General features: G+C 38.9%; 2 protein-coding genes across 2 annotated transcripts; both read left to right on the top strand.

The window, feature by feature from the left end:
- Positions 1 to 3,121: 3,121 nt before the first annotated feature.
- LOC130995970 (uncharacterized) lies at positions 3,122 to 6,036 on the top strand. Its single transcript, XM_057921497.1, has 7 exons — positions 3,122 to 3,255; positions 3,386 to 3,507; positions 4,383 to 4,462; positions 4,806 to 4,947; positions 5,026 to 5,175; positions 5,329 to 5,530; positions 5,650 to 6,036. Exons 1-7 carry the CDS (start codon positions 3,189 to 3,191, stop codon positions 5,745 to 5,747), a joined length of 861 nt encoding a protein of 286 aa, XP_057777480.1. The 5' UTR covers positions 3,122 to 3,188; the 3' UTR covers positions 5,748 to 6,036.
- A 607-nt stretch (positions 6,037 to 6,643) lies between these two features.
- On the top strand, positions 6,644 to 8,123 carry LOC130995958 (cytosolic sulfotransferase 12-like). The gene has a single exon (XM_057921485.1). It carries the CDS (start codon positions 6,870 to 6,872, stop codon positions 7,878 to 7,880), a length of 1,011 nt encoding a protein of 336 aa, XP_057777468.1. The 5' UTR covers positions 6,644 to 6,869; the 3' UTR covers positions 7,881 to 8,123.
- The last annotated feature ends 2,786 nt before the right edge of the window (positions 8,124 to 10,909 follow it).

Genomic DNA, 10,909 nt, shown 5'->3' with positions numbered 1-10,909 from the left:
CAATGATGAATTATGATATGATCGAAAAGTATTATGAAATGAACGTATAGTTTTGGTTAATAGGCTTATAGATGAATAACATTGTGTTTATGACACTATTATGAATGCGATAGAATCAAATTCTGGAGGAATGCTTTTCATATATGGATATAGGGGTACATGAAAAAATTTCATATGGAACACGTTATCTGCAACTCATATATCTAAAGGGAAAATTATTTTAAATGTGTGCTTCAAGTGGTATTGCATCCTTGCTATTGGCCTGGTGGAAAGAAACTCATTAACGATTCAAAATTCACATTATTAATGAGGATTCCACGTGCAACATTCATCAAGGATCTCCACTTGCAAAATTGATTGTTAGATTTATGCTTATAATTGGGATGAGGCACCGATGATGCACACATTTTACTTTGAAGCACTGGATCAAAATCTACGAGATATAATGCGGTTTGTCAATTTGTGAAGTGCATCTACTCCTTTTGGAGGCAAGACAATGGTCTTTGGAGGTGATTTCAGACAGATATTGCATGTTATTTCAAAACAAAGTATATAAGATATTATTTTTGCAACAATAAATTCTTCATATATTTGGAGATATTGTAAGATTTTACGATTACAAAAAATATGAGGCTTCAAAACATGAGTTCCAGTGCTGAAGCTATGGAGTTAAAAGAGTTCTCTAAATTGATTGTGAGTATAGGCGATGGAACAATTGGAAGTGCAAATGATGGTTATGTCAGCATTGATATTCCGACATATTTGTTAATAAAATGGTCAGGAGATCCAATCGAACACATTGTTAATACCATTTATCCATCATATTTTGCTGATAATGTAGATACAAGAAAAAACAATTAATACTTGCTCATACTCTTTATATTGTTGAATCTATAAATCAATATATGATTTTTTTGAACAAGACTGAAGGACAGTTATATAGAAGCTCATATTCAACTTCTAGATCAGATTCAGTCACTGATTTGGTGCAACAGGTTCATACTCCAGAATTCTTGAACAATATCAAATGTTCAGGGATACTAAATCATGAATTATATTTGAAGGTGAAAACTTGATTATATTGTTAAGAAACATCGACCATGCAAGATTGTGCAATGACACACGACTGATGATAACAAGACTTGGTCATTATATTTTGGAAGTGCGAATTCTTATAAGAGATAACTAGTGTATTACCCGTCGAAATTCGACGGGTACATATTTTCTTGTAATTTATATATTTTATGTTATTCTTATGATAATTATATAAACTCATTTGGTCATCTATTCCGCATGCTCGCCATTAAACTAATTAAAGCTATTATTAGATTATAACTTGTCAGGTCGTTGTCCCCTAATTATAGAGCTGGATTCTGTCCTCATCATCCCGCTCTGTCTAGTAGCTCTGTATTTCCTTCCTTGGGGCAGACTTCTACTCTTTGGCTCCGCTCTGCTAAGTAGCTCCGCCTTCTGGCGAATTGTCTCTGGCGTGTGGCTCCACGCTCTGGCTCCAATAGCTTAGCTCTGACTCTGGATCTGGCGATTTGGCTCTGGCTCTGACTCTAACGACTTAGCTCTGACTTTGGATCTGGCGACTTGGCTCTGGCTCTAACTTTAATGACTTAGCTCTGGCAGCTCTGCTCTGGAAGCTCTACTCTGGAAGTTCTGCTCTGGAAGCTCTGCTCTGGAAGCTTTGCTCTGGCATCTCTGCTCTGGTTAGCTCTGGCTCTGGCATCTCTGCTCTGGCAACTTGACTCTGGCCCTCTGCTCTGGTTAGCTCTGTCTCTGGAAGCTCTGCTCTGGCAGCTCTGTTCTGGAAGCTTTGCTCTGCCAACTCTGCTCTGGTAAGCTTTGCTCTGGACTTTTTCCTCTGCCTATTTCTCACAGCTTCTTTGCTCTCTGCTGCTCATCTTTGGTATTCCAAGCAAAGCCACGTGTCCTGATCTTAGGACCTTGCATATTTCACCCCTCATCATAGTTGATAAATCATATTGCTTCCATGCAACAATCACAACACACTTGATAGCAGATGCCAAAATTCTTTCCAAAATTTGTTCTTTCTAAAATAATAATCATTCTATATTTAAAATAGTGAAACACGTTATTAAATTAGGAAACTAATTTAATACTTACCATAGGTGTGTAGGAAGAATCACGACAGATCAGGAAATGGAGGTATCAAAACAGAGAAGTCGTCGGTGGGGTGGGGGTCGACGGCACGGTGGACGAACTCCAGGGCTCAGCGGTGACTTGGCGGCGGACGAACCACAAGCTCAACGGCGACTATTTCGCCGGAGTCTAGAAGAAGGAACAACAATGGGTTATAGGAAAAAGAAATCTTAGGGCTCTTGTATTAATTGCTTCGAATGGAGAATTCTCATGGGTTTAAGAAGTGGAAACAAAATCGAACTAATTAAGGAATGGAAGAGGGAGTCAGAGATGAGGCGGAGCAACGCCGCCCTTAGGACGGCAGCGACGCCTGAATTTAGAGGGAGAGAGAGGCGGACAGTTTAAGGGGGGAATTAGGGCTTGATTTGAGTGTGCAATCGACTTTAGAGAGAGAAAAGGATCGAGAGAAGAGAGAGACAGTGAAGGGGGAGACGACGCCGACCGGATTCAAGGACGGCGGCGATGGTGTGAGGAAGAGGGAAGCGTGACTTTTGTTTTAAAAGTGCGAATTCTTATAAGAGATAATGCAGTTCATAAAAATTTGATTCCAAGAATGTCAGTATCAAGAGTACGAAGTCGAGAATGACTTAAAATTTTGCTTTCTGAAGATGGTAGAGATAGATACAACTACAAACGTTATATATATAGGGAAGTTTTCTAAAATGTGTAGTATTATGTGTATTTATTTGGTATTTTTTTTTTTGATGAAATTACATTATAAATAATACAAACCACACACACCCCACCTAGTGGTTATTGTGGCCGAGAGTATTCGAACCTGTGACCTCTTGGACAACAGACAACCACCCCAACCACTAGGCCATCCCAAGGGGACTTATTTGGTATTTAATTATAATTTGATTTGATTGACTTACCAATAATATTTTATATTTATATTTATTTTACTTAAAATATTCAGATATATAAAGCACGGGTGGGTGTATTAGTTATTAATAATAATTTAATATTGAATAATAAAATTATTAGTTCCCTTCTTGAATTATCGAGTGAGAGGACAGATGTTGAATTCGTCGGCCGCGCGTAAGCTCTCTCTAATCGCGCCCAAGCCTCAACGCTTCGCATACTGTAAGTGACACGAATCTCTCTCTCTCTCTCTCTCTCTCTCTCTCGCACACAGAGCGCGGTCACGGGGTAGGGAAGTATATCTTATTTTGGAGACGCACAAACTAATTCATTGACGCATTTCATCGAACAGCTGCAGAAATTGTTGGTGCCGCCGCCAAGAAGCCCAGAACTATGACAACCAATGCGGCTGACTCTGACCAAAACTATATGAAGAACGCCTTTTCCAAATACGCTACTTACCTCAACAACCTGGTACTCTCCCTTTTTTCGTGATATTTTGTGAAATCAAGCAAAATCGCTCGTGCTTGAATTTCTTCCGTTGCGCAAACATGTTTAATGTTTTCTAGGTTTTCCTTATCTTATTTTAACTAATTAATTGGTGAACATTTGGTTAGTGACAGATGAGATTAAGCAAGTTTGCAAGATTCGTAATTTTGAATCTATAACATACTATTATGAGAGCGTTTACTTTGGAAGATTAGTCTAGATAGATAAAATAGTACATGTCATTTCCTTGTTTGTTAAGATGGATTGAAACTTTGGAATATTTCAAATCCCTTGATAATTTATATAATTTGAACCTATTTTGCTTGATTCATATCTCATTGAAAAGTGGAATTGGAGATACCCTAGTATCGAGGATAAAAATACTTTAATTTATCAATCATGAAAAACAAAGGCCCCCATTGTGTAAATTTGATCATTTTCAAATATTTGAACTTTCAGAAATTTCTTTAGTTCGACAAGTTTCTTGAAAGGACTAGTGTTCTACTTTAGCCTTATTTAGATTTGATACAGCTTTGTGACGAGTTACTTGATTTCTTTAGTTATTGATATATTACAAATGCAAGAAAAATTTGGATGTTGGAACAATCATGTAAAGTTCTTGGTAAATTTGCAGATTTCTGTAGCATTAAGCGGTGTTTTTGTACGGCATGGATTAGTAGTTCCTTTGAGATATTTCTTGAATGTGTCTGCTATTAATAGAAGAAACGGCGATAAAATTCCAGTCCAACTTTCTTCAATTGATATTTTCTCACACTGTTGATGCATATGAATTTACATAAATGTATGATGCTCTTTATCACCTGATAAGATTCGTTACTGTTGATCCATATGCACCACAGAATGACAAGAGAGAAAGGGTGGTAAAAGCTAGCCGGGATATAACTATGAACAGTAAAAAAGTCATATTTCAAGTGCACAGGTAAAAAGATATTGTTGCTTGTGTTCAATTGTTTCATGAATGTTCATTCCTAATATTTGTTTCCTAGTTTATGTTCTGAAGCATTACTACTAGCATATCTTCAACTATGTATGCTCATTTCACATTGACTTTTACAAAGTTGATGGCAAAGGAATATCTAATTCTCTTTGTGCTTTTCAATAGCTATTGGCATATGAGGTTTATCACGAGCAATTGGTGCTCACCTGACTATTTATAATTCATGTTAACTTGTTTAATTAAACCCATACCCATGTTGTTTCTTGGTATTGTTTGAAACTACCTTGAAGAAGAGTTACTATTTGTTTAACCTTTGTAATCACAGAATCAGTAAGCACAACAAAGACGAAGTCTTACAAAAAGCAGAAAATGATCTAGCTGCTGTGATGGATCAGTATATAGCTCGTTTAGTAAAAGAACTTGGAGGAACAGATTTTTGGAAGTTAAGACGAGCCTATTCTCCCGGGGTAACCATTCTGCCATTTTAACTTCTGAAGGCTTCAAAATGTTTTGGAATCTTAATATTGATTTCCTTGCATTTCTAGGTTCAGGAATATGTTGAAGCTGCTACACTGTGTAACTTTTGCAAAACAGGTGCTCTTTTGAATCTTGATGAGATCAATGCTTCCTTGCGAACTCTAGGTGACCCATCTAATGAGCCTTTGCAGATTAATGTGCTCGACTATCTGTTGGGGGTAATTCTCTAATATTTTTGTGACACTCATACACACAAATAGTGGTGATCATCTGCTATGTTAGGCTCAAGTCTATTTATGTATTTGAAAGATGACTACATTGTCTTGTTCAATATCCGTCTCTAACACTAATTACCAAGGCATCATAATCAGCTTGCAGACTTAACTGGAGAGCTGATGAGGATGGCAATGGGTAGGATATCAGACGGTGAACTTGAGTTTGCTCAAAAGATTTGCAGATTTGTACGTGAAATCTATAGAGACCTGACACTTGTTGCTCCAAAGATGGACGACCCCTCGGATATGAAACAAAAGATGGATGTAATGCTCCAAAGCGTAATGAAAATAGAAAATGGTATGATGCCAATATTGTTTGTAGATATCTTGGTTTCTTCCCTTTCTGTATGCTCCAAATGAATGGGCCATTGTTTTAAATATTCCTCAAGATGGAATCTCAACTTGCTTATTGTGCAGCTTGCTTTAGTGTCCATGTGAGAGGGTCAGAGTACATTCCGTTCCTTGGATCTGAAGATACCAGCTTTTCGATGTTGGGAGCGCCTGAGATTGAGTGATATAGATGCTGAGAAGTGTCGAGTTACGTTCACTCATTTCACAAATACCATTTTGCATCTGCAGTATATGTTGGGAGAAAACCAGCAGGATTTTTGTTAACTAACTAGTGAGTATTCATACTTGGTAGATGTGCTAAGAGAGATTTTGGCAGTAGGTTATTTGAATATAAACCGTGGTGTAAATTTGCTCTGTTTGTCCTTGTGGTGTTGTTCTGATACACTCATAAAGATAATAACACTAGGAGAAAAAAATGGTGGCATTGTGGCCACCCTCGTCTCATTCATATCATTTCCAGAATTTCGATCGATTTTCTTGCTCATCTTTATTGCATCTTACGGAGGATAAATTGTTTGTCATTTTGGCAATTCTGTTGGGGATGTGACTTATTATTATACATTTGCATTATCGATCATGATTTCATTAATTTGATTTTCCTATACGTTTTCAAGGAACAAGAATTCCATTTTCAAGTGTAGTAGCATTATGAATAATACTAATAGTTGCGTTGCGTCACTATCGATTGGCATGGGGCAGGACCATGCACTTTATAATTTGCGTGGGTTCAAAAGGAAATAAAGTTTCCCCAGACCCAGAGCAGGACCATCAACCCACATGACTTTTGCATTACGTGCATGCTGTCAGAAGCTAACTATTTAACACGCCAATGTCACGTGCTCAACTATTACTCCAAAATTTTCTATTTTAGGAGTGTTGGGCCACGATAAATTAAAAATAAATAAAATTAAAAATCTCGACTTGGCATTTCAATTTTAGCTCTTGGGTGCAATCGATTGTACCGTACTGTACAAATTACAATTAATCAAGTTGCATTCTGACCCATACGCTGATCTGAACCCGCATTCTGATTTAAACTGTGTAAATGACACTGTTAGTAATTGATACAATTCGGTTATACAAATAACACTGCCTATAAATGACATTATAACATTTTAAAATGACATCGTGTATAACCGAATAGTGTCAGTTATAAGAAAGTATCATTTGAATAACCGAATATTGTCATTTATACGGTTGGAGTAAGGAGAATGAGGGTAATAATTCATTCCTAGTGGGGTAGCAACCCTCCACTCAGTCTCCCTATATGTGAAGGTGAATCCAGCATGCAAATTAAACCAAAAATGCCATCAGAAACGAGTCCAGCAACTCCAGAATATCTGCAGCAAGAAGAAAGCGTAGGTGAAGAAGTGAAGGAGCTGATCAGCAGACTCCCGAAAGAAAAGGGGTGGCTGACCGCTCACCTCTACCAATATCAAGGCTTCTGGTATCCCGTCCGCCACCTCGCCGGCGTCCTCGCCTGCCAAAAGCACTTCCTCTCCGAAGACAACGACATCTTCCTGGTGTCCACCCCCAAATCCGGCACCACCTGGCTCAAGGCCATCGTCTTCGCCCTCGTCAACCGCTCCCGCTTCCCCACCAAGCCCCACCCCCTCACCGCCTCCAACCCCCACGACCTCGTCCCCTTCCTCGAGATCAACCACTATGTCGACGGCCGGATCCCCGACCTCTCCTCCTCCCCCTCGCCGCGCCTCTTCTCCACGCACCTCCCGCTCCTATCCCTGCCGGAATCCGTCGGGAGGAGCCATGCATGCAAGATCGTCTACCTCTGCCGGAACCCTAAGGACATTTTCGTCTCGCTCTGGCACTTCACCAACGGCCTCAAGCCGCTCCACTCTCCGCCCAACTCCATGGCCGATGTTGTAGACATGTTTCTACGCGGCGTGAGCTTGTTCGGGCCGTGTTGGGACCACGCGCTTCACTATTGGAATCTTTGCAAGGAGGATTCCGGCAGGGTGATGTTCGTGAGGTTCGAGGAGATGAAGGAGCGCCCCAAGGCTCAGCTGCGGCGCCTCTCCGAGTTCCTGGGATGCCCTTTCTCCGCCGCCGAGGAGGAGGCCGGCGCCGTCGAGGAGATATTGCGGCTCTGCAGTTTTGAGAACTTGAGCGACCTCGAGGTTAATCGGAGCGGGAGGCTGTCGTCCGGCGAGGAGAATAGGGTGTTCTTCCGCCGTGGAGTCGTCGGAGATTGGAGGAATTATTTGGATGACGAGACGGCCGCCAGGTTTGATCGGATTGCGGAGGAGAAGTTCCGGGGATCCGGATTGGTGCTATGATTCTTCTCCATTTTTTTTTTTAAATTATCAAGCTCGTGAGTGTGCAGTATGTGAATAGTCGGTCGAATTTGAATTTGAATTTCTATCGTGGATTTGGTGGTGCTTTTTTATATTAAAGATTGATTAGTATATCACGATACCCACGCGATATATGAGGTTTGAAAGTTTGTGTGTAATAGTATTTTTATTTGAAAGTTTGGAAGTTGTAATGGAATTAAGGTTTGTGTGTTTGTCAATTGCAAATAATGGTGTTTGTATTTGAGGAAAGAAAAGAAAAGGGGGGAAAAGGAAATTTCTTATTGTTTCAATTTTTGATGCAAAGTTGCGCAAAAGATTTAAAGCACCTTTTCTTATTTTCAACTGCACATCTTCTTGAAATCCGCATCTTAATATATTATCTTTTTTTTTTCCTAGAATTGCACATGGTCAGCCAACTATCAATCGAGAAAATGACGTGAACGCCAAAAAACGTAACATATACACGCCGAAAAAAAAAATTACTTGATGTGGCAGCCATGTAGGAATTTTTTTTTTTTTGCTATTAAATTTGAATTTACACATTTTAATATTAAGGAATTAATTTCTCAAATCCCCAATTTTCCCCTAAATTCCCTAATTTTACAATTTCCTCCCACTTTAGAATTTCCCTAGCTAGCGTCTGGTTTCATTTTCGACCATATGCTATAGCCATTCCACCAAGACCAAGAGAGGCAGGCTCGACCGCATCTGGGTGTGGGTTCGACGGCTCACGACGAACCGGCAACCAAGCCTCCGGCGCATCTCGAACCAGGTACGGAGACGCACGCAACGAACCGGTGACCAAGGCTCCGGCGCATCTTGAACCAGGCAGGTAGACGCATGCGATGAACCAGCGACCAAGGCTCCGGTGCATCTCGAACCAGGCAGGGAGACACACGCGACGAACCGGCGACCAAGGCTCTGGTGCATCTCGAACCAGGCAAGGAGACGCACGCGACGAACCGGTGACCAAGGCTCCGACGCATCTCGAACTAGGTAGGGAGACGCACCCGACGAAGAGACGACCAAGGCTCCGGCGCATCTGGAAATTTGTGGTCTTGATTTCACCTGTTATCTAATCTGAACTAAACTGCTCATTTTCGGGCCAATTCCTTCTTCCCCCACTCTGCTTATTTTAAGACATGTGTAAAAATGAGTAAGCTTTCTACCAATTTTCATCTATAGTTGTGTTTTTGTTTAATTTATTATTTGTGATCTTATTGATATATAGTTGCTCCTTGCTCTTTGCAACCGGAAAAGGTCTAAAGATGAGTGCTTTCGCTTCATTAATGAATGGTTATGTGTTATTTATGCTAAATTTTTAGCGAACCAGAAACTGAAACAATTAATTGATTCATCGCGCATTTCAGTTGTCCAGGTGTTTTGAGCAAGCCTTCTGTTGCAGCCTCTGGACTCCAACAAGGACAAATTTAATTAAAAGAATTCTAACAATTGAATTGTGTAATTTGATGTGGACAAATTTAGAATTTAGGGAAATAAGTGGGTTTGGGCTAAAATATTAAAAATTAGAATTTAATAGAAAAAATAATAATAATAAACAAAAAATTTCTACATGGCTACCACATCAATTAAAATTTATTTTCCGGCGTGTATATGTGGCGTTTTCGGCGTCCACATCATTTTTCCAATTGGTGGTTGGCTAACCATGTGCAATTCTAGAAAAAAAGAAAAGAAAGGTGATGTATTAGGAGGCGGATTTCAAAGGTGATGTGCAATTTCATAAAATGGGAAATGTAATGTATTTAGAGGGCAATTACCCCATATTTTTGTCGGATTACTTTTCAGCTCTATTCAATAATTGGTTCAGACAAGGAAATAATAGAAAAAGAGTTTCAATATAATATCATCATTAGCGCATAAACTGATTGTATATCACCATTAACCGCTCGTTGAATTATGAATATTTCCCATGAGCCGATTGCATCCATTGAGCAAATATGGATTTCAAAATTTACTTTTTGGGAGTACCAAAAGCAAGCATGACATCATTATGTGAGTTTTGTGCATTGTCTAATAGTCTAGATTCTCTACTTAATTTGTTTATAATGATGAATTTTCATTTTCGTTTAATTAACATTTATCAACGTATGAAATATGATGTGTGCATGTGTTCGTTTAGCTATAAAATGATTAATTAACATTGATAACCTTAGAAGACATCTACTACTTATCATGCTCCTAGCGCATCACATACACATATTATGTAGTTCATATTTTGGATTTATATACTACATTAAGAGGGTGGATCAACATGATCCACTTATATATATAGGGAAACAACAAAAATGTATGAATTTTATGTAGAACATGTATGAATTCGCTGCATAAAGATATAAATTGCGAAAAATAATTTTTTTGCTACCTATGAGATTCGAACTCGGGATCATGAATTCGTCCAACAAGGTGATGAATCAATCGTAGATCTTGATGATCTAAGGGCTAAAAATGGCTCCTATTTTATATGCTAAGATGTGTTTTTATTTTAGCCCACCCCTATCTATCTATCTATCTATCTATATATATATATAGGGAGAGGTTCAAATAAGAACCACTAAATAAAATTAGAACAGAGAACCATTTTAAACCATTCGATCATCAAGATCTACGGTGGATGCATCATCTTGGTGGATGAATGCAGATCCTGGGTTCGAATCCTGAAGGGAGCAAAAAATTTATTATTTTCGGATGCATTAAATTTAATAGCGAATGCATTAATTTATATAGTAGATGCATTGATTTTAATGGTTCTTATGTTCTCACGATAAGTGTGGTTCTCACTATAACCGCACCATATATATATATATATATATATATATATATATATATATATATAGGGAGAGGTTCAAATAAGAACTACTAATAAAATAAGAACGGAGAACCATTTTAAGCCATTCGATCATCAAGATCTACGTGGATGCATCATCTTGGTGGATGGATGCAGGTGCTGGGTTCGAATCCTGAAGGGAGCAAAAATATTATTTTTTTCGGAT

This window comes from Salvia miltiorrhiza, chromosome 7, assembly GCF_028751815.1.
Source record: "Salvia miltiorrhiza cultivar Shanhuang (shh) chromosome 7, IMPLAD_Smil_shh, whole genome shotgun sequence".
NCBI lineage: Eukaryota > Viridiplantae > Streptophyta > Magnoliopsida > Lamiales > Lamiaceae > Salvia > Salvia miltiorrhiza.
This window is presented reverse-complemented; position numbering and strand designations above follow the sequence as displayed.

Excerpts from the sequence above, each read along its gene's own strand:
- LOC130995970 (XM_057921497.1), top strand. The coding sequence starts at position 3,189 with ATGTTGAATTCGTCGGCCGCGCGTAAGCTCTCTCTAATCGCGCCCAAG. Across the intron at positions 3,256-3,385 it reads GCCTCAACGCTTCGCATACT|CTGCAGAAATTGTTGGTGCC; the intron begins GTAAGTGACACG and ends TTCATCGAACAG. Across the intron at positions 5,531-5,649 it reads CGTAATGAAAATAGAAAATG|CTTGCTTTAGTGTCCATGTG; the intron begins GTATGATGCCAA and ends CTTATTGTGCAG.
- LOC130995958 (XM_057921485.1), top strand. The coding sequence starts at position 6,870 with ATGCAAATTAAACCAAAAATGCCATCAGAAACGAGTCCAGCAACTCCA.